A 27939-nucleotide genomic window follows, 5' to 3' on the forward strand; every position below is an offset into this window, starting at 1 on the left:
AACAGTTATGGATGCTAACTTGAGCTTACTTGCACATCCCTAACTGCGATATATAATGTCGAAACTATTGCTATTATTATTTCTGAACCTGTTTCTTACAAGCAGAACATGGCCACAGCTTCACATTCTAAATTAATTATCCATGCAAATAACTGAGTAATTATCAATAGGGCTTCTTGTTATGTCTTTGCTTCTTCCTGCCTTATGACAACAATGGCTCAGACGAGAACCGAGAACCCAACTCTCACTGCAAGTAGTATCCAGTAAATCTGATAATTGCTCTGTGAACAACGATACATGAGAAGGGATTCACATGAGAAGGGTCACACTTTTCAGCTCGAAAAAGAAATTGTCACTTACTTTCGCATGGCAGCAGAGATACAAATTCCAGATATCAAGAACAAAAAAAGCACCACTAAGACTGGAACAATTATAACAGTCAGTTTCACTCCTAAAGAAAGAGAACCCAAAGCTAAAATAAGCAAAAACCCAAGTTGTAAAAACTTGTTTCAGAGTTGAGCTGTATAAATAAATAAATAAATAAATAAATCACATTGTGCTGGTATGCAGAAAAGCATATATTCTAAAAATAATTTTGAACATAAGGAAAATAACTGTTCACAACTTATGTCCCCAATATTTGAAAACAAGGAACAGATTACAATCATTTTAAGTCTTTACTTTTCATTAACTTAATATGCTCAAGTGCAAGAACCAACATGGATGATAAATTCTGAAAGCATTAGTCTAATTCCTGAAGACTTAAAAGTTAGTAAGAGTGCTAAGTACCTAGGTTATTTTCTTCTGGAGGCAGAGGTTCTGTAATTGTTTTGTCTTCTTTTCTGACTGAAACACCTGTACTTTGACTTGGTCTTTGCCAGATTGGATAAATAATGGAGTTGTTCACTGAAGAGAGAAAACAAAATCCGGTGAACCTTAAGAGATTTGTGTTGCACTCATATTCTATTGGCTATCAAATATTTCTAAAGATAAAAATGGCTTACCTTGAGCAATACGACAACCAAGAAGTTCCACCTTCAGAGCAATTCTTTTGTGCCAGCTCTGGGGAATAATCTTCACATATCGAGCGACTATGGGAGGAATGAAATTATTCCGTACTATACTGCCATGATTTGAATTAGCTTTGAATATCTATAATTTGAAATAAACATGAAACCTATGTTTAGATCACACATACTGAAAGCAAATGAACACTCCCTACACAAGCATACACATGAATAATGAATACTATGGAGCAACAAGTTTGAAATCTGGAGAATTGGATGGATTAGGGGGTATTATCCCCTATTCTTCCACAAAACAGGAAATGGATGGAGAGAAGTTGGGGGGTGCAAAGAACTGTGAAGGCTATCTGTAACTTGAGCTGTTGAAGACACTTTCCTCTCATTCAAATAGTATAGCCAATACAGAAGAGTGAGAATTGTGACAATACAGAGGTTTTGTTGCTAGATCAAGAGCTAGAGCTGCCATTAAATGTGTTAATCAACTCATTCTGCATCTCCTATACAGTGCTTTCTAATTCTCCTCATCCCGCAGCATGTGACTAAGACAGCTTTTCTCCCTGAAAATCATCTGATCTGGCTCAATGCCCCCAGTTTCATGCAAGGGAGAGGGTTTATCCACTTAGGCCTCTGGCTGTTTGTGTGTACATGTGCGAGACTGTTAAAATGCTTTCTCCATCTGTGGAGAATACGGTGCAGAGGGCACTTGAGTACATTTGACTTTGTGACTCATTGCCGCTGTTCATATATTGTACTTTTCACAGTTTCTTCAAGCTTAAACTATATTATCAAGGAGACCATATCTCTTCTTCTATTATTACAAATGTTTCTGCAACACGATCATCATTATGAAACAAGTTTTCCTAATGTAATGTATAAAACAAATAACCCATTACTCAGTCAAAACTAGACTGAAAACCTGTGCATTATAAGGCTACTTTATCTTGCAGGAGTCAATGGGATTTAAACATACCCATGCAGTGGGCTGCAACCCTTTATTATATAAAGAAAAAGATAGATAGCCGTTGGTAATGAAGTGCCAATTGGAAGACAAAGTATCCCACCACCTTGTGTTTTTGGCTCTTCCCCTTCCATCTTCCACTTAATTACCTTTTCTTCATTGCTCAGGATTCCTTTGTAAACCCTCCATTTTGAGTTGTTATTTTTATAGTTCACAATGAAGGTCTTAACATAATAGTTAAAATTCAGCATAGTGGACCCTGTAGTTCTAATTCCTTTTAAGAAAAAAAGTAAAAAAAGATGGTAAGTTTTTTTGTCAATTAAAAAAGAAATAGCAACTTGTTCATATTATTAAAAGACATATTTTTGAAAATCTTTAGCTTTATGACACACTATCACTTTCACCATTACGCTGCATCCCCACATATACAAGCTGGGACTCTCCAATTTAAAATAAAAACAGTGAAAAGCATCTATGAATTTGTGATGGTATATGCAGAAGTGGGGACTTGCACATGTGCAAGCTTGATTACTACAATTAAGTTGTGCAAATATTTTAAACAAATATAATCTTCAGTGCTAATGAGCAAACTATTTATTTCCTTATTTATTTACAAATATTTCTAACATACTTCAACCTAACAAGAGTTTTTTTTTTTCAGTAGAATTAAGTGTATTTAACATTTTTTGTATTGCGACTGTCAGGTATGGTATGGAGATGCTGGTTTCAAGACTTATAAAGGACATGGAGCCATGGTCAATAGAAGCTTTCTGCCTTTTGCATCTTGATGTTTAGAAGTGCTTTCTGTCACACTTTTCACATAAAGGCAACAAACAAAATTTCAAAGACTGGAAAGAGTTGTGCATAAAGTAATACTGATCTGAAATTTTCCAACTGAAGTATATTATAAATATTTGTAAATAGATAAGGCAATAAGGCAGGCTTGGGCAAACTTCGACCCGCCCGGTGTTTTGGATTTCAACTCCCACAATTCCTAACAGCCTCAGACCTGTTAGGAATTGTGGGAGTTGGAAGTCCAAAACACCTGGAGGGCCGAAGTTTCCCATGCCTGCAATAAGGAAAATGCAATAGGATAGCTAGGCTACACTCAGCTATTTGAATCCCATTCCGCCTGGTGATTCAGCTCTAAGTAAGGAATAAGTACAATCTTTGTGAAAATCAGGCCTCAGGTTAAATGTCTAAGAATTTCATATGACTGTGTGTGTACTCTCTCTCTCTCTCTATATATATATATATTGTTTGTGTAACTTTCTTGTGTGAGGGTAGCAAAGGCATCATTTGAAGATTTCTGGGAGTTTCCAGGATGAATTTTGTCTTTTTTATACAACAAGCTAGTGCCCTACATTATATTATTTTTGAGCAGCAATGGCTCTTCACACTCCTCATAAATCTGAGAGTATTTCTTGAAAGTGCAGCCCATCTTTCAGTAAGCAAAAGAAACCCAAGATACTCCCGATAACATTAAAATGTATGAGACAAAAAAGGGATTAAACAAAATGCCATTGACAGTCCAAGAGCTGCAGTGGAATCAGCTATGTTTTGTTTTGTCCATCTACCTCTCTGAGAATGTTTAAATAATAAGTTACAACCAATTACATAGTTCCAAAAGGACAACAGAAGACATGGGTTTGGAAAATTCCTTTCTACATTCCACCAATAAAGGCTGAATAGCAGTTGATAAGAGGAGCACACCACAAACCAGCTATAATGAGCCTTCTGCATTTTATCCAACCATAAATCACTTCTTACTGTGTTACTAGAAAAACTTATTGGTCCCAAACTGCTGTGATGAATGCAGAGGAATCTGGTCTAAAGGCATAGCATTGCATTTCGAATTGTCTCTGCTAGTGAAGGCAGGGTACAATTTGAATAATGACATTTTTATGGGTAATAACTGCAGTGATAGCAGAGAGGCATGGCAGGACACTTTCCTAAAACATTACACTTTTAATTGTGGCTTGCATTGATATGTACCCCTCCACAGCATTTAACCTCACAAAACTCTAGCTTACAAAATAGCAAGCAAAGTGCATCTGAGCATGTTTTACATCTGAATGATGCTTATCAAAACCATAGTAAATTCAAACAGATAAGAACACAATCTGCTTGGCAGTTAACAGACCTGTTATTCTTGTTCTCTCCCCCAAGTCAATTTCCAGCCACTGGCGATGGTTGCTCTGATTGGCGGCCCAGGATGGTCCTTGAACTTTGAGCCAGGCCTTATCAGGAGACCACTGAGTCACCTCTCCAATTTCATTGGTTTCCTCCCAGAATGAAGACGAAGTGATGTGACCCTTTGAAGTGTCTCCTCCTTCTAGACCCAATGATTTATTGCAACCTTAAAATTCAAAAGTCAAAAAAATCCACCTCAAAATTTGTATACATGCATACTAGGAAATAAATGTGGTAACTTGTAGCCTTCCAAATGTAATCCATCATCCCTCACCACTGACCACGCCACATAGGGCAAATGACAGATTAGGTTATATTGCTGGCTTCTATTGAAGAACAGTAAGGACAGCCTTCATTCAGTAAACTGGATTACTTTTATCAGTGGATCATATACTGTTTGGATCACACCAATAGCTCCTGTAAATATTTGCTTTTTCCACTGACCCCGTGATCCTAATCTGAGATAAAGTCCCATTTGATATGCAAAACCCATGCATTTGACATAAGTCTTGTTCAAGATTAAAAGCTTTCTGGAAGGATATCTAAGTATTGAAAGCAAAAAAAGGAATTTATAGGTGGGGGAAAGAGAGAAAAATGGGACTGATAAACAAATACGTTTCCACTGCAAAACAAACAAAACAGATGGTGAACAATGAATCATGAATGCTTTGATTTGTATCCAATACAGGGTTCAAGTACTGCTTTGAAGAAAGTGTAACAGTTGGGGAAAGCTGATAGTAGACTAGATTCATGGTAATGTATTAGATGAATCATGTTTAAAAGCTCTCTGGAGGCATCATTAATATAGTAGTTTTTACACAAAAGAAGAGAGAAAGAGTGCTCTTACTCTTGTCTATATTCTGATTGGACTGCATACCATACTGGGAGCCCCTACTGATATAACAGTCTCACTGCTTCATATGTTTACCCCTGAACAGTATTGTTCTTATCATTATCATCATCCTCATCATCCTGCTTTATCTCTCTAAAAAGAAGAATCAAAGCAGCTAACAATAAAGCCAATACAATATCATTTAAAACCTAAAAACAAAAAAACATTAAAACAGAATTAAACAGAATTAACAGTATTTAAAAAGTATTAAAATTAAAAACATGAGGGCTCTGAACATAGTTACAGAGTATGTTGCATTTGCATGTTTGTTCACCCACTACCTTGTTTTAAAATGCCTTGATTCATACATGCTAGTCACACATTTCTCCAGCTTGGATCGTTACCTTGATGTGGTGCTGGGGCTTGAGTGCCTCGATGAAGCCATGAGCTATACCGTGCAGAGCCACCCAAGACGGGAAGGTCATGGCAGAGAGGACAGACCAAGCACGATCCCTGGGGAAGGTAATGGCAACCCACCCCAGTATTCTTGCCATGAAAACTATATGGATCAGTACAACCAGAGAAATGTCAGTATACCATCGGAAGATAGGACCCCCAGGTCGGAAGATGGTCAAAATGCTACTGGGGAGGAGCAGAGAACTAGTCCAAGTAGCCCCAGATGTGATAATGCAGTTAGCTCAAAGCCAAAAGGAAGGTTAACGGCCGACGGTGCTGGACGAATCCGATGTTCTAGAGATCAACACACTATAGGAACCTGGAATGTAAAATCTATGAGCCAGGGCAAACTGGATGTGGTTATTGGTGAGATGTCAAGATTAAAGATAGACATTCTGGGAGTCAATGAACTGAAATGGACTGGAATGGGCCACTCCACAAAAGATGACCACCAGATCTACTACTGCGGACAAGAGGAACACCGATGAAATGGAGTAGCCTTCATAGTTAATAATAAAGTTGTGAAAGCAGTGATTGGATACAACCCAAAAAATGATAGAATGATCTCAATTCGAGTTAAAGGCAAGCCATTTAACATCACAGTGATCCAAACATATGCCCCAACCACAGCTGCAGAATTAGATAAGTTCTATGAGGAACTGCAGCACTTAGTGGATAACACAGCAAAAAGAGACATTATTCTCATTACAGGAGATTGGAATGCTAAGGTGGGCAGTCAAATGATAACTGGGATCACAGGCAAGCATGGTCTGGGACAACAAAATGAAGCAGGACATAGGTTGATAGAATTTTGCCAGGAAAACTCAATGTGCATAACAAACACTCTCTTCCAACAACCTAAAAGACGGCTTTACACATGGACTTCACCAGATGGTCAACACTGAAATCAGATTGACTACATCCTTTGCAGCCAAAGGTGGCGGACATCCATCCAGTCGGTGAAAACAAGACCTGGAGCTGACTGTAGTTCAGATCATGAACTTATTAAAAATTTAGAATCAGACTAAAGAGAATGGGGAAAATACACAGACCAATTAGATATGATCTCACAAATATTCCCAGTGAATATGCAGTGGAGGTGAAGAATAGATTTCAGGGACTAGATTTAATAAATAGAGTCCCAGAAGAACTATGGACAGAAATCCATAACATTGTTCAGGAGGCAGCAACAAAGTACGTCCCAAAGAAAAAGAAAACCAAGAAGGCAAGATGGTTGTCTGTTGAGACACTGGAAGTAGCCCAAGAAAGAAGGAAGGCTAAAGGAAACAGCGATAGGGGGAGATATGCCCAATTAAATGCACAATTCCAGAAGTTAGCCAGGAGAGACAAGGAACTATTTTTGAACAAGCAATGCATGGAAGTGGAAGAAGACAATAGGATAGGAAGGACAAGAGATCTCTTCCAGAAAATAAGAAACATCGGGGGCAAATTTCAGGCAAAAATGGGCATGATCAAAAACAAAGATGGCAGGGACCTAACAGAAGCTGAGGAGATCAAGAATATGTAGTGGGAATATACAGAAGATCTGTATAGGAAGGATAATAATATAGAGGATAGCTTTGACGGTGTGGTGAGTGAATTAGAACCAGACATCCTGAGGAGTGAGGTTGAATGGGCCTTAAGAAGCATTGCTAACAACAAGGCAACAGGAGATGACGGGATCCCAGCTGAGCTGTTTAAAATCTTGGAAGGTGATGCTGTCAAGGTGATGCATGCCATATGCCAGCAAATATGGAAAACACAAGATTGGCCATCAGATTCGAAAAAATCAATTTATATCCCCATACCAAAAAAAGGAAACGCTAAAGAATGCTCAAACTTTCGTACAGTGGCACTTATTTCCCACGCCAGTAAGGTAATGCTCAAGATCCCGCAAGGCAGACTCCAGCAATACATGGAGCGAGAGTTGCCAGATGTCCAAGCTGGGTTCAGAAAAGGCAGAGGAAAGAGAGACCAAATTGCTAATATCCGCTGGATAATGGAGGAAGCCAGGGAGTTTCAGAAAAATATTGTCAGGGTATTGTGAATTGTGTGAAATGTTAAAATCAATCTAGGCTGTTGGGAATGTTTCTGTATGAGTTTCGGCAAGGCATTCCAGCAGCGGAGGAGTTAAAGGAGCCTACTTTGACTGATGTAACACAGGGCCAATGGGCCAATGGGCCCAAGTCTGATTGACCGGGACTTCCTTCATGATCTGTGGAATGCAGGGGAGGAGTTGCAGTCGGCGTGAGCATTCATGGAAGATGGACGGGGAATGTTTTTGCAGCCGCTCCGAGGCCGAGGAGACACTGCCATGTGTCTAGGACTTATTGTTAATGAGTGCTACTGTACATAGCAATGTAAATAAAGATTAAGTACTGCTGAATACAGGTGAATTTACGACTGCCGGCGTTTTGTTTACCAGTGCCGATTCTCCATATGAGAAGGCAGCGTGGAGAAGGAGGGATCGGTGAGACCAGGATGATGATTTTGGAACCCACCCTGGATGGCAAACAGAGTCTCACCCCCGCCTCCACAATGGTTATGGGCCCAGCACGCTTCCGCTGCGCAGTGAGTGGAGATGTTCATGGCTGGTGAGCTTCAACTACTGTGCGGCCAAGAGAGGGAATCCAGAGACGGAGGGGACCCTAGAGAGCTCCAGTGAAGCTGCAGGGAGAAGTTTGTGACTGCCTGAGTCTGCGCTTGAGTGAGTAGCAGTACGGCTTGATCTCGGGGACCGAGAGTCAATGAGGCAGCTGATTCACCGGGGGTTTGGGGTGTTGTTGTTGTTTTTGATGGCTGAGATGGCTGGGAGAAGCTTCATCTCCAGCATGGAGAGGCTGTCGGATAGTAACTATGCTTCGTGGTCAGTGATGATGCGATCTCTGCTGGCCACAGAGGATCTAGAAGGTACCCTAGATGGAACTTACCAGAATCCACAGCACAGGAGGTAAGCCAAAGCATATTTGGTACTGTGCCTTCAACCAAACCAACTTGTTCATGTAAGGAACAAGGACACTCCTGAGGAGATTTGGCAAGCTTTGAGGGATGTCCATCAGAGGGAGACTTGCATGTCTCAGATAATTTGGACTAAGAGGCTGTATTCAACTAAGCTTGTTCAAGGTCAGGATGTCAGACAGCATTTGGACAATCTAAAGGAAATATTGGTTGGAGCAGAAGAAAGAGGCCTGCGATATTCAGAGGCACAGAAGTGTTATTTGGTGCTTTGCAGTTTGTCCGAAGATTGGGACTTTCTAGTGCATTCATTTCAGAATTTAAGAGTCCAGGATTTATCATTGGATTTGGTTTGTGGAAGAATCCTGGAGGAGATGGATCGAAGGTCTTTCGAGAAGACCCAGAAGCAGACGATGGCGCAGTGCGACCAGGAGGAGGCGCAGGTGGCCGGCTTTGGTCCAGATGGTGTTCCTGGGAATAATGAGGAAGAGGCAGTTCTTCAAGTCAAAACACGGCAGTGTTTTGTCTGTAACCGGCCAGGGCATTTTGCCAGGAATTGCCCAAACAACAAGCGCCAGGATTTTGTGTTAAAGGTAACAAAGTTTGTCTTCTCAGAAAAGCGTTATATGGCCTACGTCAATCTGCCAGGTGTTGGAACATATGTGTACATGATGAATTGTGTAAACTTGGGTTTAAAAGGAGCATTGCAGATGCATGTGTTTACACAAGAGGTACCAAGGGTGAATGGGTAGGACTTCCTCTTTACGTGGATGACCTATGTGTTGTAGCTCAAGAAACAGATACAATTAAAAAGGTTCAAAGGGAATTGGGAAATAGGTTCAGAATGAAAGATTTAGGTCACCTGAAGAACTACGTAGGCCTAGAGGTTGATAGATCTGAAGAAGGTATAATAATCATCTTGAGTCAGAGAAAGAAAATTGAGCAAGTGATTGAAAAATGTAATTTAACTAATGCTAAAACTGTTTCCACTCCGATGACAACTGATTTCGTTAGTTTAGAGTCAGATAAATTGTTCGAGAGACCAGATGTGTATCATTCTGTCGTTAAAAGCTTGATGTACATTTCAAATCATACGAGGCCAGATATTAGTTTTGCAATTAATTTTCTTAGTCGGAGAGTGTCAAAACCTAGGATGACCGATTGGATTGCACTAAAGAGAGTTGTGAGGTATTTGAAAGGAACAATTGATCAGGGCTTAGTCCTAGGTGGTGGTGAAGAAAAGATTGAATGTTTTGCAGATAGTTCTTTTGCCACTGAGAAAGAAAGTAAATCTGTGACAGGCATAGTAATTAAATATGCAGAAAGCATGATAGCATGGAGATCCAGAAAACAAAGTTGTGTGGCATTAAGCACAACAGAAGCTGAGTTTGCTGCACTAGCTGAAGCAGTAAGTGAATTACAATGGATGAAACAGCTTTCGCTGGACTTGGGAGAAGAGTGTGAAACTCCAATCTGTGTGAAAGAAGATTCACAAGCATGTATTGCCATGGTAGAGGCAGAGAATTTGAAGTATAGAACAAAGTACATTGGGTAAAGTTTAACAAAAGTGAGACAACTAGTTCAACAAAAATTGATTAGATTGGAATTTTGTCCTACAGAAGCTAACATAGCAGATATCTTAACTAAAGCTTTACCTGTCACCAAACATGAAGAATTTAGAAAGAATTTGGGACTATCCAATGCAGTTTACATGTGATTGATAGAGACTGTATGTATACATGTGTTAGCTTGTGGAACTCCAGGAGAGAGTTTTGAGTTCCTAAGTTTGAGCAAATGTGTAGAGTGTTTAAGTATGTAAAGCATTGATTTAAACATTTCAGAGGGGAAATTGCCAGGGTATTGTGAATTGTGTGAAATGTTAAAATCAATCTAGGCTGTTGGGAATGTTTCTGTATGAGTTTCGGCAAGGCATTCCAGCAGCGGAGGAGTTAAAGGAGCCTGCTTTGATTGATGTAACACAGGACCAATGGGCCAATGGGCCCAAGTCTGATTGACCGGGACTTCCTTCATGATCTGTGGAATGCAGGGGAGGAGTTGCAGTCGGCGTGAGCATTCATGGAAGATGGACGGGGAATGTTTTTGCAGCCGCTCCGAGGCCGAGGAGACACTGCCATGTGTCTAGGACTTATTGTTAATGAGTGCTACTGTACATAGCAATGTAAATAAAGATTAAGTACCGGTGAATTCAGGTGAATTTACGACTGCCGGCATTTTGTTTACCAGTGCTGATTCTCCGTATGAAAAGGCAGCCTGGAGAAGGAGGGATCGGTGAGACCAGGATGATGATTTTGGAACCCACCCTGGATGGCAAACAGAGTCTCACCCCCGCCTCCACAAATATTCTAAAGCCTTCAACTGTGTGGATCATAATAAACTATGGAATGTTCTTGGTGGTATGGGGGTACCAAGTCACCTTGTCTATCTCCTGAGAAATCTGTATAAAGACCAAGTAGGCAAAGTAAGAACAGATCCCGGAACAACAGACTGGTTCAAGATTGGGAAAGGAGTGCGGCAGGGCTGCATACTTTCACCCTCCCTATTCAACTTGTACGCAGAACACATCATGCAACATGCGGGGCTTGAGGAATCCAAGGCCAGAGTTAAAATTGCTGGAAGAAACATTAACAACCTTAGGTATGCAGACGATACAACTCTGATGGCCGAAAGCGAGGAGCCGAGAAGCCTTATCACCAAGGTGAAAGAAGAAAGTGCAAAAGTTAAACATCAAGAAAACCAAGATTATGGCAACCAGACTGATTGATAACTGGCAAATAGAGGGAGAAAACATGGAGGCAGTGACAGACTTTATATTTCTAGGCGTGAAGATCACTGCAGATGCAGACTGCAGCCAGGAAATCAGAAGACGTTTACTTCTTGGGAGGAGAGCAATGACCAACCTTGACAAAACAGTGAAGAGCAGAGATATCACACTGGCAACCAAGGTCCGCATAATCAAAGCAATGGTATTCCCCATAGTAACCTATGGATGCGAGAGCTGGACCATAAGGAAGGCTGAGCGAAGGAAGATAGACACTTTTGAACTGTGGTGTTGGAGGAAAATCCTGAGAGTGCCTTGGACCGCAAGAAGATCCAACCAGTCCATCCTCCAGGAAATAATGCCCGGCTGCTCACTGGAGGGAAGGATATTAGAGGCAAAGCTGAAGTATTTTGGCCACATCATGAGGAGACAGGAAAGTTTGGAAAAGATCAAGATGCTGGGGAAAATGGAAGGAAAAAGGAAGAGAGGCCGACCAAGGGCAAGATGGATGGACGGTATCCTTGAAGTGACTGGCTTGACCTTGAAGGAACTGGGGGTTCTGGCGTTGACTGGTCCATGAGGTCACGAAGAGTCGGAGATGACTAAACGACTGAGCAGCAGCAGCAGTCACACATTTCTTAGTGATCAGTAATACCAGGCCTAAAATATTTTCAGCTACAATGAACAGAAGTACGTCTGTGTGCGCATAAGTGTGTATGAATTAGAGAACATTTCTTACCATTTGAATTGAAAATAAACCGCTTATCTGATAGAGAACCACTGGAAAGAAAGAAAAAAGATACACTACAATCAACATTTGGGTTGTTTTTTTAAAAAAATTATTTATTTATTTATTTATTTCCGGCATTTATACCCCTCCCTTCTCACCTGCGGGGACTCAGGGCAACTTACAACAGTTGTCAACATTTAATGCCAAGAACATAATAATAAAACAAAAACAGTACATATCATCAATTAAAACTATAAAAATACATCATTAAAATACATTCTAACATTTAAAACATATGTAAATTAGATCCATTTGTCTAAAAACCTCATGCTTCAGCCTTCAATCAGACCATGTCGACATTATCATATTACTCATTAAAAGCTTGTGCACACAGCCATGTTTCACAGCCTTTCTGAAACCCAGAAGGGTTGGGGCTTGTCGGATATTAATGGGGTGTTCCACAGCCGGGGAGCCACCACCGAGAAGGCCCTGTCCCTCATTCCCACCAGCCGCGCCTGCAAGGCAGGTGGGACCGAGAGGAGGGCCTCTCCAGATGATCTTAGGGATCTAGCTGGCTCATATGAGGACAGATAAGTAAATTGGGCCAGAACCGTTTGATCCTAACCTTTTTTTGTGTGTGTCAGGAGCAACCGGAGTTGCTTCTGGAGTGAGAGAATTGGCCGCCTGCAAGGACGTTGCCCAGGGGACGCCCGGATGTTTTGATGTTTTACCATCCTTGTGGGAGGCTTCTCTCATGTCCCCGCATGGAGCTGGAGCTGAAAGAGGGAGCTTATCCGCACTCTCCCCGTGTGAGATTCGAACCTGGCAGCTTTCAGGTCAGCAACCCAACCTTCAAGTCACAAGGCTTTTATCCCCTAGGCCACCGGAGGCCACCTTTTGTTATGATAGCTAAAGCGGGACAAACTTACATTGTTCAAAAAGCTATTTATTTTCTTTCCCCAGTTCAGATAAAACAGAAAATTAGAGTTAATCCCAGACTTCCTGGTTTGTTTGCATGCATACAGGAAGAAGCAAAACAGTTGCTCTTGGGAACACAGGCAAATGTTAGCACATCGATGAGGTCTCATTGTCTGCACACAACCAAAGCTTCCTGGATGAACAGGGACTTCCTAATTTAATCATGGCTCACACAAGAGAGAGACTCAAAAAGCTCTATCCACAAGGAAAATGCTGGTAGATATCTTCAGTGAAAAGTGCCTGAATGTGGCCAGTACTTACTCCTGTGAAAGTATGTCATTGGCCAGGATTCCTTGATATCGCTGTGTTCCTTTCATCTTAATCACACTAATCCGGCCACCCACTTCATTGGCAATTACTCCGGCATGTATAGCAGATTTGCACAATAAAGATGTCTGAACAAATAGCATAAAATTTGATTTTAACATTCAAGAATCCCACAGTTAGCCGGATCAAAACAAATACATAAACATCCTCCCATAAACATCCTCATATATTTCAAAAATTTCAAGTCTAAAAAGAAAAAGCAGCAATTCCTTCTGTATTACTTAAGCTATGAAAACATTCTGAAATGCTTAGATACGTTTACTTGTTCAGCAAGTATGTTCTAAGGTTAATATTTTACACTGCAGGAACACACCTTCATCTAATGCTTGCTAAGAAAATCATTAACAAAGTGTTGCTTTCCCATTCTATAGGTAGAGAAGCATGATGCAACATACTTCTGTGTTTTGATGCAGACAGTTCAACTATCATGCATGTGGCAAAGCTGAGGGTTTTCCTCCTACATCAGCTCAGCTATGTCTACTTTACAAACTGAACAATAAGAAATGGCTTGAAAAAAATCCCATGCCAATTGCCTGTATCCAAGACCTTACAACACAGGCCTTCAAACATACACATGAAACACACAGGCACACATATTCAGAAGACTGTCATCCTTCCACATTTGTGGGTTTAGCTTTCATAGAGTTAATTATTTGCAGTTTGATTAGTATGGTCTCTCTAGAAATCTCTAGGTCCTCCAGTGCAACTCAATGGTCAACTTTTACCAAAGACTGAACAGAGTCACACTGGAAGACATAGAGGTTCCTAGAAAGCTGTTCTCTCAGCTAAAAACATTGTATTTTTATTCATGGGTTTTCACTTTCTCAGAGGTCCTGTGTTTCTAACCCCAACAAATGTGGAGAGCTGACTGTACTATGAAAAGGATTGTTAGTCAATGTATTTTCTATTACATCAAAACAGCCACAATTCCCCTTCACCTCCAGACACAGGAATAACTATTTGGTTGGTCAGTGGTACAATACATATCTTTCTATCCTAATTCTCAATAATAAGAAAGAATTGTGACAACTAGGGGAATAAACAACTTGCACTTTACTCAAGCTAATAATTTTAAGATATTCAGTAGACAGCTGACTTATCTACTAATCATGATCTCAACTTCGCCAATTTTTATAGAATTTTTAAACAAAAGAAAAATGACTCCCAACAACCATAATTTGCTTTTTATAACCTGAGCCAGTTCATTTCAATAATTTCAGTTTTTTTGTCTTCTAAACAAGGGACTATCCTTCACCTTGAGTAGCTAGTTGCTTTACAGACAACTGAAATCAATCTTAATTTTTCAGTTTACATGTATCTATTGTACTGGAGCTCCTGGTAGTGCAGCAGATTAAACCGCGGAGCTGCTGAACTTTCTGACCAAAATTCGATGGTTCGAATCTGGGGAGCGGAGTGACCTCCCGCTGTTAGCCCCAGCTTCTGCCAACCTAGCAGTTTGAAAACATGCAAATGTGAGTAGATCAATAGGTAGCACTCAGGCGGGAAGGTAATGGAGCTCCATTCAGTCATGCCAGCCACATGACGTTGGAGGTGTCTATGGACAAGGCCAGCTCTTCAGCTTAAAAATGGAGATGAGCACCAACCCCCAGAGTCAGACACGATTGGACTTAATGATAGGTGAAAACCTTTACCTATATGTATTGATAAAATATGTTCTGAAAACAATGCTATCTTTTTCCTAGGTGTTTTTTTAACTTACATCTCTGTAGCCTTCCACTATATTTCCAGAAATATCACCTGCTATGTCTCTGCAACCAGCTGGACAGTACCTGCTGCCATGAAAAAAAGAAAAGGATCTTGTTAGAAACAGGAACTGGTGTAAAATGCAGTGCATGTGTTGCACCCCTAGGCTGCGTAGGCACCTTAAAACCACACTGGAGCCCCAGAATATAAGCAAACAAGCTGTTTATTAATGGTTATAAGTAAACAAAGCAACTAAGGTTCAAAGTCAATAAAATGGGTTTAAATCCACAAGAGCAGTGTACTTAAAAATCTTGAAGCAAGAGTCTAGGAAAGTCATTCAAATAACATAGTTCAAACCAGATATCAAACACAGCTCCACAAAAAGCATCAAGGATAGACCAAACAAGATTCAATTCCAAGGCATGGAACAAACTGGAATGCAGGATTAAACTCCATGGTAGTCCAAGGTAGAAACCCAAACGGCAAAGTTACTGGAACATTCAACTGGATTCCAAGGCAAAACAAGGCTGGAACCTGAACAAAATCCACGGCTAAAAGAATATACAGGCACACAGAGCAAAGATCCTTCTCTCTTGAATTGCAATGTTGCCACCTCTGCCATAGCAGAGAGGGACCAGGCATTTAAGGAAAATTCAAGGTTTTTGTTTCAAGAGAAAACTCTTTCTCTCATGAGAAAACTATTCATTAGCATGCTTCAAAAGGAGTCGTTTACTTTTTTGCCTCCTTCGTGAGTCATCGCCTCCCTCCTGTCAAACACATTATCCTCCTCTAAACTAGAATGTCCATCTGACACCTGGTGAACTGGCCTTGGCAGCGGAGAGGAATGTGGTTCAAAATGCCTGCTTACAACAATTCTGTCTCTGGTCCCAGAATCCACTGGAACAGACTCTGGCTGTATCTCAGGCCCAAACTGTGGCTGCATGTCAGGCTCAAACCCAGAGTCCTCTGGCAAAGCAGATGCAGGGACAATTACTGGCTGAATGGGCCAAATCTCGAGCTCAGGCTCAGCTACAACAGCATGCCCATATACATGTACATACAATGCAAGCACACACATGCATAAGAAGGCAGTGCTGGCTTCCACTAAAATAGCACAGAGGTCTGTAGTATTTCTTAATTTCTCTGGAATGCAGAGTTTCTCAAAGGAAGACAGATATGTATCAAGGAGATAATAACAGATTCAGATACCTCTGAATATCTCCAGGAAAATACATTCCTGTGGTTGGTAGAAGGGTTTCAAGCATATCATAAATGATCATGTACTTCATCCGGTTATAGCACTATATCTGTGAAGTGCAAGACACACCATGACAGCCAAAATGTTAGGCTCCAGAATCTATATTTACCTGTATTCCGTTTCCACATAGTGATTTGCTCTGTCTAAACATGTGATTAGATCTGTTGGAAGCAAAAGTTCTTTGTGAATGTAAATCATACAGAGTAATACAATGAAGCTACTCAAATAAAGCTAAAATGTTGCCCTCTCAAACTCATTTCAAGAACTATCGATCTACAGCCGCAGCATACTTTCAGCGTTTCCCTTTTCTACCCCTACCCTGCTCCCAGATTTAAGATGGGCCAAACGTGTTCCTCCTACAGGAGTAATTATGTCAGAAAACTTAGGTCAGCGAGGACTCATTCACAAACTAAACTTCCCACACAGTCATAGTAGAGATCTTTGTAATGGTCATTTTTGGAATATTTTTGTATAATGAGAACTGTGATCAAAGAAAAAGGCTGAGGTCTGCAGCAAACAGATTTAGTCAGTATGATACATATTAATTACCAGGGTAAGCGTTTAGAGGTGAGTCAAAACTGTGAAGAGAAGTCTTGGCTAATATCATATTAGTATTTCAACAAAAACCATGTATCTAAGTCAGGTGTCACTCTAGAACATTTGCTTTGGTTGATAAAAGCCAGGGTCAAACATGCATCTTCAAGGAATGTCTCTGCCACTTCCTGTTTTTCTAATGTTTCTGTACAATGGAGCAGTTTTAATTCAATTAAAAATACTCTTCCTGATTTGTTATATCACAAATATTTCATAGCAATATTTTAAGTAGTTCTTTTGTTCAATCACATCATTTAACCTCTGATGAATTTTTGAAATAAATTTATCTCTAATTTATCCTCTGAAAAGCTTCTGGATCACATGGAACTCTTTTCTGAAACTACATTCAGTTTGAACCATATTTTGTACTATAGCAGGAAGTAAGTAACATGAACATACACAATATCTATTCGTACAGAACTGACATTTTCATTGTGAGATATGAACAGAAACGTCATCTGCACCTCCCAGAATCAGGAACCTTAAGCTATGGGAAATCCTCAATCAGGAGGGATTGTTTGCATTCCTGTTTACAATGGATTTTCTTTATCCATAAAATATGAAGAATAGAATCAGGAGACAAGATGTGCTGTTATAAAGACAGAAATGTATTTCTATATACAAATGGAGGAGAAGGAGGAAGAGGTCCTGAATGGGGGTCTTCAGGATGCTTCCATGGACATACAGGAATTTTCCGATTTGACTTCCAATTGCAAATCTTTATTGAAAGTCAGATTCTTATTTGTCTCTTTCCACTACAACAGAAAGGGAGCCACCAATGGCGCAATGGGTTAAACCCTTGTGTTGGTAGGACTGCCAACCAACAGGTCAGCAGTTCAAATATGGGGAGAGCGGGTGAGCTCCCTCTATCTGCTCCAGCTCCATGCACGGACATGAGAGAAGCCTCCCACAAGGATGGTAAAACAGCAAACATCCGGGCATCCCCTGAGCAATGTCCTTGCACACCAGAAGTGACTTGCAGTTTCTCAAGTTGCTTTTGACACCCCCCCCCCCCACACACACACACACAAAACCCTACAACAGAAACAGACACACTTGGGGCCTGGAGACTGTGTCACATAATTTCTGGGTCTACCAGAATTCTAGAAAACTACATCCATATCACTGTAGTGGCTACTTTGAATGACCAGGAATAGTTCCCTCTCAGGATGCATTCTTTTGGATTTTGCATAACATTCTTCTGGCAAAGAATGGGAAGAAGTTCAGAGGAATGGAAATAAATGTTGATGGTGGATATAAGTCTGGGTTCATGGACCCAGAGCACAGGTTAGGACTGTGACAAAATGGGAACGAGATTGGTTTAGGCCCCAGTTCCTGCAAGGGCCATAACAAACTAGTATGTTGGAACCAGACCTTATTGAAGGTGAAAGATTTTCATTTTTCTACATATTTGTTGTAAAATGCAGTATTTTGCTAATCACCTCTCAGCACCAACCTCTGCTCTAGCTTGAAATGATTTCAAGGGTTCAATCTTACCTGGATGATCACTGCTAGCAAAAGACAGGAGAAAGCCCCTCCCAGAGACATGAGACCTGCTTTCAAAGTGAATAGTTGCCTCATTGGAATCTAAGATGATTTCTTCTGGGACAGGTACATTTCCACAGTATGGTCCTTAAAAAAATCAAATAAGGGGATTTTTGTTACCAGGTGAGAGTATAGTGGAATCAGTAGCATCCAGACCAGGCAGAGGAATTGAAATGAACAAAGGAAACTTTACTCTTGCTTGTAGAGTTGAAATACAAAACAGTTCTGCAATCATACAATGTCCATGTAGTTGCATAAGATCAATAACTAATCAATCAGCATCAATATATACAGCATAGTAGCTAGAGAGCCTTTCTTCCCAGTGCTCTCTCTAGCAAGCTCAAATCCCAACTGACATTCCCAGCCACCTGCATCAAACAGATACATTGTTTTAGGCGTGGCTTGCCTCTGCAAAAAGATCAGCTCCCTTTTTGCAGAGCTCACAATCAAGCAACTTTGCAAAGGATTTCTTTACACACACACATGTCAATCTGGCGTAATACCCCTCCTTGTGTAAAGAAATCTTCATAACTGAAATTCAAAAATTCCCAGGTCTTTCTGGAACTGTCTATGCTTCTGGGCCCCAAGTGGCTTCGTTAGAATATCTGCTTCTCTGTTTTACCCTGGCCTGAGTAGCCATCAAAATACATGTTTGGTTGTCCTCAAAAATATTAATTGGTTCCTCCACCAGAATCAGCAGGTCCCTCAAGAGCTGCTCTAGGACACATGACTCTGTGTAAGCCTGAGACAGAGCACCAAATTCGGCTTCACTCGAACTCAGAGCCACAAAACTTTGCTTCTTAGATCTCCAGTCAATGACTGCACCAGTTAGCTTAAACAACATTCCTGTTGTTGATTTTCTATCAGGGCTGTTTCCAAAGTCACTATCTATTAGGCTTGCTCAAATAATTCGTTTTCCCCGTTTACCGTTATTGATTCGTTTTTTTCGGATTTTTTGAAGCAATATTGAATCTTGGCTGTCCACACGCCTGGATATCGCGGTTTCGAACCGCGATTGGCCGTTTTCCGTAATGGCGCCTTTTTTTTCGTTTTTAAAAAATGCTTTGTCAAATCATCCAAACTTTTTTAAGTCCACTGGGGCAATCTAGAGTGTTGTTTGCCCCTTGTAGCCAATCAGAGAGCACGTTTAACCAGGGGGAGGGGCTGGTAGGACGTGCTTAATGAAAACAGCGTGCACACGCCTCGTGGCTCAGTCGCACTGGGACTTTGGGAGAGGGTGGAAGGGTAGAGATTCATTGGTGTAGGCAGGCAGGAAACATTGCTGCGTCACAGCATGGCTGTGTGAAGACCAGGACAGGAGAAAAGGTGGGGTGGTCTGTGGCTGAGTTTGGTGGTGTGGGTCTTAGGTCTTTCTATTTGTTTTGTTGTTGCAAACTTGCAAAGGGCTGTCCTGTGGGTGTTTTTCCTGTTCAAAATACAACTCCTTTTGGGTACAGAAAAGCTTGCCTTTGTGCCTTGCCTTCCTTGTGTGTGTGTCTGCTTTGAAAAAGAGTTGCATATCCCATCCAGTTCAAAATACAACTCCTTTTGGGGAAAGGAAAGCCTGCCTTTGTGGCTTGCCTTGTGTGTGTGTCTGCAGGGACGCTTTGAAAAAGAGTTGCATATCCCATCCAGTTCAAAATACAACTCCTTTTGGGGAAAGGAAAGCCTGCCTTTGTGGCTTGCCTTGTGTGTGTGTGTGTCTGCAGGGACGCTTTGAAAAAGAGTTGCATATCCCATCCACTTCAAAATACAACTCCTTTTGGGGAAAGGAAAGCCTGCCTTTGTGGCTTGCCTTGTGTGTGTGTCTGCAGGGACGCTTTGAAAAAGAGTTGCATATCCCATCCAGTTCAAAATACAACTCCTTTTGGGGAAAGGAAAGCCTGCCTTTCTGCCTTGCCTTGTGTGTGTGTGTCTGCAGGGACGCTTTGAAAAAGAGTTGCATATCCCATCCAGTTCAAAATACAACTCCTTTTGGGGAAAGGAAAGCCTGCCTTTCTGCCTTGCCTTGTGTGTGTGTGTCTGCAGGGACGCTTTGAAAAAGAGTTGCATATCCCATCCAGTTCAAAATACAACTCCTTTTGGGGAAAGGAAAGCCTGCCTTTGTGGCTTGCCTTGTGTGTGTGTCTGCAGGGACGCTTTGAAAAAGAGTTGCATATCCCATCCACTTCAAAATACAACTCCTTTTGGGGAAAGGAAAGCCTGCCTTTCTGCCTTGCCTTGTGTGTGTGTGTCTGCAGGGACGCTTTGAAAAAGAGTTGCATATCCCATCCACTTCAAAATACAACTCCTTTTGGGGAAAGAAAAGCCTGCCTTTGTGGCTTGCCTTGTGTGTGTGTCTGCAGGGACGCTTTGAAAAAGAGTTGCATATCCCATCCACTTCAAAATACAACTCCTTTTGGGGAAAGGAAAGCCTGCCTTTCTGCCTTGCCTTGTGTGTGTGTGTCTGCAGGGACGCTTTGAAAAAGAGTTGCATATCCCATCCACTTCAAAATACAACTCCTTTTGGGGAAAGGAAAGCCTGCCTTTCTGCCTTGCCTTGTGTGTGTGTGTCTGCAGGGACGCTTTGAAAAAGAGTTGCATATCCCATCCACTTCAAAATACAACTCCTTTTGGGGAAAGGAAAGCCTGCCTTTGTGGCTTGCCTTGTGTGTGTGTCTGCAGGGACGCTTTGAAAAAGAGTTGCATATCCCATCCAGTTCAAAATACAACTCCTTTTGGGGAAAGGAAAGCCTGCCTTTCTGCCTTGCCTTGTGTGTGTGTCTGCAGGGACGCTTTGAAAAAGAGTTGCATATCCCATCCACTTCAAAATACAACTCCTTTTGGGGAAAGGAAAGCCTGCCTTTGTGGCTTGCCTTGTGTGTGTGTCTGCAGGGACGCTTTGAAAAAGAGTTGCATATCCCATCCAGTTCAAAATACAACTCCTTTTGGGGAAAGGAAAGCCTGCCTTTCTGCCTTGCCTTGTGTGTGTGTGTCTGCAGGGACGCTTTGAAAAAGAGTTGCATATCCCATCCACTTCAAAATACAACTCCTTTTGGGGAAAGGAAAGCCTGCCTTTCTGCCTTGCCTTGTGTGTGTGTCTGCAGGGACGCTTTGAAAAAGAGTTGCATATCCCATCCAGTTCAAAATACAACTCCTTTTGGGGAAAGGAAAGCCTGCCTTTCTGCCTTGCCTTGTGTGTGTGTGTCTGCAGGGACGCTTTGAAAAAGAGTTGCATATCCCATCCACTTCAAAATACAACTCCTTTTGGGGAAAGGAAAGCCTGCCTTTCTGCCTTGCCTTGTGTGTGTGTCTGCAGGGACGCTTTGAAAAAGAGTTGCATATCCCATCCAGTTCAAAATACAACTCCTTTTGGGGAAAGGAAAGCCTGCCTTTGTGGCTTGCCTTGTGTGTGTGTCTGCAGGGACGCTTTGAAAAAGAGTTGCATATCCCATCCACTTCAAAATACAACTCCTTTTGGGGAAAGGAAAGCCTGCCTTTGTGGCTTGCCTTGTGTGTGTGTGTCTGCAGGGACGCTTTGAAAAAGAGTTGCATATCCCATCCACTTCAAAATACAACTCCTTTTGGGGAAAGGAAAGCCTGCCTTTCTGCCTTGCCTTGTGTGTGTGTCTGCAGGGACGCTTTGAAAAAGAGTTGCATATCCCATCCAGTTCAAAATACAACTCCTTTTGGGGAAAGGAAAGCCTGCCTTTGTGGCTTGCCTTGTGTGTGTGTCTGCAGGGACGCTTTGAAAAAGAGTTGCATATCCCATCCACTTCAAAATACAACTCCTTTTGGGGAAAGAAAAGCCTGCCTTTTTGGCTTGCCTTGTGTGTGTGTCTGCAGGGACGCTTTGAAAAAGAGTTGCATATCCCATCCACTTCAAAATACAACTCCTTTTGGGGAAAGAAAAGCCTGCCTTTGTGGCTTGCCTTGTGTGTGTGTCTGCAGGGACGCTTTGAAAAAGAGTTGCATATCCCATCCACTTCAAAATACAACTCCTTTTGGGGAAAGGAAAGCCTGCCTTTCTGCCTTGCCTTGTGTGTGTGTCTGCAGGGACGCTTTGAAAAAGAGTTGCATATCCCATCCACTTCAAAATACAACTCCTTTTGGGGAAAGGAAAGCCTGCCTTTCTGCCTTGCCTTGTGTGTGTGTGTCTGCAGGGACGCTTTGAAAAAGAGTTGCATATCCCATCCAGTTCAAAATACAACTCCTTTTGGGGAAAGGAAAGCCTGCCTTTCTGCCTTGCCTTGTGTGTGTGTGTCTGCAGGGACGCTTTGAAAAAGAGTTGCATATCCCATCCAGTTCAAAATACAACTCCTTTTGGGGAAAGGAAAGCCTGCCTTTCTGCCTTGCCTTGTGTGTGTGTGTCTGCAGGGACGCTTTGAAAAAGAGTTGCATATCCCATCCACTTCAAAATACAACTCCTTTTGGGGAAAGGAAAGCCTGCCTTTGTGGCTTGCCTTGTGTGTGTGTCTGCAGGGACGCTTTGAAAAAGAGTTGCATATCCCATCCACTTCAAAATACAACTCCTTTTGGGGAAAGGAAAGCCTGCCTTTCTGCCTTGCCTTGTGTGTGTGTCTGCAGGGACGCTTTGAAAAAGAGTTGCATATCCCATCCACTTCAAAATACAACTCCTTTTGGGGAAAGGAAAGCCTGCCTTTCTGCCTTGCCTTGTGTGTGTGTCTGCAGGGACGCTTTGAAAAAGAGTTGCATATCCCATCCAGTTCAAAATACAACTCCTTTTGGGGAAAGGAAAGCCTGCCTTTCTGCCTTGCCTTGTGTGTGTGTGTCTGCAGGGACGCTTTGAAAAAGAGTTGCATATCCCATCCAGTTCAAAATACAACTCCTTTTGGGGAAAGGAAAGCCTGCCTTTCTGCCTTGCCTTGTGTGTGTGTCTGCAGGGACGCTTTGAAAAAGAGTTGCATATCCCATCCACTTCAAAATACAACTCCTTTTGGGGAAAGGAAAGCCTGCCTTTGTGGCTTGCCTTGTGTGTGTGTGTCTGCAGGGACGCTTTGAAAAAGAGTTGCATATCCCATCCACTTCAAAATACAACTCCTTTTGGGGAAAGGAAAGCCTGCCTTTCTGCCTTGCCTTGTGTGTGTGTCTGCAGGGACGCTTTGAAAAAGAGTTGCATATCCCATCCACTTCAAAATACAACTCCTTTTGGGGAAAGGAAAGCCTGCCTTTGTGGCTTGCCTTGTGTGTGTGTGTCTGCAGGGACGCTTTGAAAAAGAGTTGCATATCCCATCCACTTCAAAATACAACTCCTTTTGGGGAAAGGAAAGCCTGCCTTTGTGGCTTGCCTTGTGTGTGTGTCTGCAGGGACGCTTTGAAAAAGAGTTGCATATCCCATCCACTTCAAAATACAACTCCTTTTGGGGAAAGGAAAGCCTGCCTTTCTGCCTTGCCTTGTGTGTGTGTGTCTGCAGGGACGCTTTGAAAAAGAGTTGCATATCCCATCCACTTCAAAATACAACTCCTTTTGGGGAAAGGAAAGCCTGCCTTTCTGCCTTGCCTTGTGTGTGTGTGTCTGCAGGGACGCTTTGAAAAAGAGTTGCATATCCCATCCACTTCAAAATACAACTCCTTTTGGGGAAAGGAAAGCCTGCCTTTGTGGCTTGCCTTGTGTGTGTGTCTGCAGGGACGCTTTGAAAAAGAGTTGCATATCCCATCCAGTTCAAAATACAACTCCTTTTGGGGAAAGGAAAGCCTGCCTTTCTGCCTTGCCTTGTGTGTGTGTGTCTGCAGGGACGCTTTGAAAAAGAGTTGCATATCCCATCCACTTCAAAATACAACTCCTTTTGGGGAAAGGAAAGCCTGCCTTTCTGCCTTGCCTTGTGTGTGTGTCTGCAGGGACGCTTTGAAAAAGAGTTGCATATCCCATCCAGTTCAAAATACAACTCCTTTTGGGGAAAGGAAAGCCTGCCTTTGTGGCTTGCCTTGTGTGTGTGTCTGCAGGGACGCTTTGAAAAAGAGTTGCATATCCCATCCAGTTCAAAATACAACTCCTTTTGGGGAAAGGAAAGCCTGCCTTTCTGCCTTGCCTTGTGTGTGTGTCTGCAGGGACGCTTTGAAAAAGAGTTGCATATCCCATCCACTTCAAAATACAACTCCTTTTGGGGAAAGGAAAGCCTGCCTTTGTGGCTTGCCTTGTGTGTGTGTGTCTGCAGGGACGCTTTGAAAAAGAGTTGCATATCCCATCCACTTCAAAATACAACTCCTTTTGGGGAAAGGAAAGCCTGCCTTTGTGGCTTGCCTTGTGTGTGTGTGTCTGCAGGGACGCTTTGAAAAAGAGTTGCATATCCCATCCACTTCAAAATACAACTCCTTTTGGGGAAAGGAAAGCCTGCCTTTCTGCCTTGCCTTGTGTGTGTGTCTGCAGGGACGCTTTGAAAAAGAGTTGCATATCCCATCCAGTTCAAAATACAACTCCTTTTGGGGAAAGGAAAGCCTGCCTTTCTGCCTTGCCTTGTGTGTGTGTCTGCAGGGACGCTTTGAAAAAGAGTTGCATATCCCATCCACTTCAAAATACAACTCCTTTTGGGGAAAGAAAAGCCTGCCTTTGTGGCTTGCCTTGTGTGTGTGTCTGCAGGGACGCTTTGAAAAAGAGTTGCATATCCCATCCACTTCAAAATACAACTCCTTTTGGGGAAAGGAAAGCCTGCCTTTGTGGCTTGCCTTGTGTGTGTGTCTGCAGGGACGCTTTGAAAAAGAGTTGCATATCCCATCCAGTTCAAAATACAACTCCTTTTGGGGAAAGGAAAGCCTGCCTTTCTGCCTTGCCTTGTGTGTGTGTGTCTGCAGGGACGCTTTGAAAAAGAGTTGCATATCCCATCCACTTCAAAATACAACTCCTTTTGGGGAAAGGAAAGCCTGCCTTTCTGCCTTGCCTTGTGTGTGTGTCTGCAGGGACGCTTTGAAAAAGAGTTGCATATCCCATCCAGTTCAAAATACAACTCCTTTTGGGGAAAGGAAAGCCTGCCTTTGTGGCTTGCCTTGTGTGTGTGTCTGCAGGGACGCTTTGAAAAAGAGTTGCATATCCCATCCACTTCAAAATACAACTCCTTTTGGGGAAAGAAAAGCCTGCCTTTTTGGCTTGCCTTGTGTGTGTGTCTGCAGGGACGCTTTGAAAAAGAGTTGCATATCCCATCCACTTCAAAATACAACTCCTTTTGGGGAAAGAAAAGCCTGCCTTTGTGGCTTGCCTTGTGTGTGTGTCTGCAGGGACGCTTTGAAAAAGAGTTGCATATCCCATCCACTTCAAAATACAACTCCTTTTGGGGAAAGGAAAGCCTGCCTTTCTGCCTTGCCTTGTGTGTGTGTCTGCAGGGACGCTTTGAAAAAGAGTTGCATATCCCATCCACTTCAAAATACAACTCCTTTTGGGGAAAGGAAAGCCTGCCTTTCTGCCTTGCCTTGTGTGTGTGTGTCTGCAGGGACGCTTTGAAAAAGAGTTGCATATCCCATCCAGTTCAAAATACAACTCCTTTTGGGGAAAGGAAAGCCTGCCTTTCTGCCTTGCCTTGTGTGTGTGTGTCTGCAGGGACGCTTTGAAAAAGAGTTGCATATCCCATCCAGTTCAAAATACAACTCCTTTTGGGGAAAGGAAAGCCTGCCTTTCTGCCTTGCCTTGTGTGTGTGTGTCTGCAGGGACGCTTTGAAAAAGAGTTGCATATCCCATCCACTTCAAAATACAACTCCTTTTGGGGAAAGGAAAGCCTGCCTTTGTGGCTTGCCTTGTGTGTGTGTCTGCAGGGACGCTTTGAAAAAGAGTTGCATATCCCATCCACTTCAAAATACAACTCCTTTTGGGGAAAGGAAAGCCTGCCTTTCTGCCTTGCCTTGTGTGTGTGTCTGCAGGGACGCTTTGAAAAAGAGTTGCATATCCCATCCACTTCAAAATACAACTCCTTTTGGGGAAAGGAAAGCCTGCCTTTCTGCCTTGCCTTGTGTGTGTGTCTGCAGGGACGCTTTGAAAAAGAGTTGCATATCCCATCCAGTTCAAAATACAACTCCTTTTGGGGAAAGGAAAGCCTGCCTTTCTGCCTTGCCTTGTGTGTGTGTGTCTGCAGGGACGCTTTGAAAAAGAGTTGCATATCCCATCCAGTTCAAAATACAACTCCTTTTGGGGAAAGGAAAGCCTGCCTTTCTGCCTTGCCTTGTGTGTGTGTCTGCAGGGACGCTTTGAAAAAGAGTTGCATATCCCATCCACTTCAAAATACAACTCCTTTTGGGGAAAGGAAAGCCTGCCTTTGTGGCTTGCCTTGTGTGTGTGTGTCTGCAGGGACGCTTTGAAAAAGAGTTGCATATCCCATCCACTTCAAAATACAACTCCTTTTGGGGAAAGGAAAGCCTGCCTTTCTGCCTTGCCTTGTGTGTGTGTCTGCAGGGACGCTTTGAAAAAGAGTTGCATATCCCATCCACTTCAAAATACAACTCCTTTTGGGGAAAGGAAAGCCTGCCTTTGTGGCTTGCCTTGTGTGTGTGTGTCTGCAGGGACGCTTTGAAAAAGAGTTGCATATCCCATCCACTTCAAAATACAACTCCTTTTGGGGAAAGGAAAGCCTGCCTTTGTGGCTTGCCTTGTGTGTGTGTCTGCAGGGACGCTTTGAAAAAGAGTTGCATATCCCATCCACTTCAAAATACAACTCCTTTTGGGGAAAGGAAAGCCTGCCTTTCTGCCTTGCCTTGTGTGTGTGTGTCTGCAGGGACGCTTTGAAAAAGAGTTGCATATCCCATCCACTTCAAAATACAACTCCTTTTGGGGAAAGGAAAGCCTGCCTTTCTGCCTTGCCTTGTGTGTGTGTGTCTGCAGGGACGCTTTGAAAAAGAGTTGCATATCCCATCCACTTCAAAATACAACTCCTTTTGGGGAAAGGAAAGCCTGCCTTTGTGGCTTGCCTTGTGTGTGTGTCTGCAGGGACGCTTTGAAAAAGAGTTGCATATCCCATCCAGTTCAAAATACAACTCCTTTTGGGGAAAGGAAAGCCTGCCTTTCTGCCTTGCCTTGTGTGTGTGTGTCTGCAGGGACGCTTTGAAAAAGAGTTGCATATCCCATCCACTTCAAAATACAACTCCTTTTGGGGAAAGGAAAGCCTGCCTTTCTGCCTTGCCTTGTGTGTGTGTCTGCAGGGACGCTTTGAAAAAGAGTTGCATATCCCATCCAGTTCAAAATACAACTCCTTTTGGGGAAAGGAAAGCCTGCCTTTGTGGCTTGCCTTGTGTGTGTGTCTGCAGGGACGCTTTGAAAAAGAGTTGCATATCCCATCCAGTTCAAAATACAACTCCTTTTGGGGAAAGGAAAGCCTGCCTTTCTGCCTTGCCTTGTGTGTGTGTCTGCAGGGACGCTTTGAAAAAGAGTTGCATATCCCATCCACTTCAAAATACAACTCCTTTTGGGGAAAGGAAAGCCTGCCTTTGTGGCTTGCCTTGTGTGTGTGTGTCTGCAGGGACGCTTTGAAAAAGAGTTGCATATCCCATCCACTTCAAAATACAACTCCTTTTGGGGAAAGGAAAGCCTGCCTTTGTGGCTTGCCTTGTGTGTGTGTGTCTGCAGGGACGCTTTGAAAAAGAGTTGCATATCCCATCCACTTCAAAATACAACTCCTTTTGGGGAAAGG

At 42.5% G+C, this 27939-nt stretch overlaps 1 protein-coding gene across 2 annotated transcripts in view; it reads right to left on the reverse strand.

The window, feature by feature from the left end:
* Positions 1-27939, reverse strand: part of dcbld1 (discoidin, CUB and LCCL domain containing 1) — an 80031-nt gene that overhangs the window by 4756 nt on the left and 47336 nt on the right. Inside the window, exons 3-12 of one of the 2 annotated variants that reach the window (XM_008120393.3) lie at positions 18287-18421; positions 16305-16356; positions 14954-15023; positions 13168-13301; positions 11938-11978; positions 4127-4342; positions 2133-2257; positions 1005-1152; positions 790-906; positions 361-451 (exon numbers count right to left, since the gene is read on the reverse strand). In XM_008120393.3, the coding sequence (XP_008118600.1) occupies positions 361-451; positions 790-906; positions 1005-1152; positions 2133-2257; positions 4127-4342; positions 11938-11978; positions 13168-13301; positions 14954-15023; positions 16305-16356; positions 18287-18421 (1129 nt within the window). Of the gene's footprint in view, positions 1-360; positions 452-789; positions 907-1004; positions 1153-2132; positions 2258-4126; positions 4343-11937; positions 11979-13167; positions 13302-14953; positions 15027-16304; positions 16357-18286; positions 18422-27939 lie in introns of both variants that reach the window. The other variant, XM_003215598.4, reaches the window with a different exon arrangement.

Source organism: Anolis carolinensis, chromosome 1, assembly GCF_035594765.1.
Source record: "Anolis carolinensis isolate JA03-04 chromosome 1, rAnoCar3.1.pri, whole genome shotgun sequence".
Classification (NCBI taxonomy): Eukaryota; Metazoa; Chordata; class Lepidosauria; order Squamata; family Dactyloidae; genus Anolis; species Anolis carolinensis.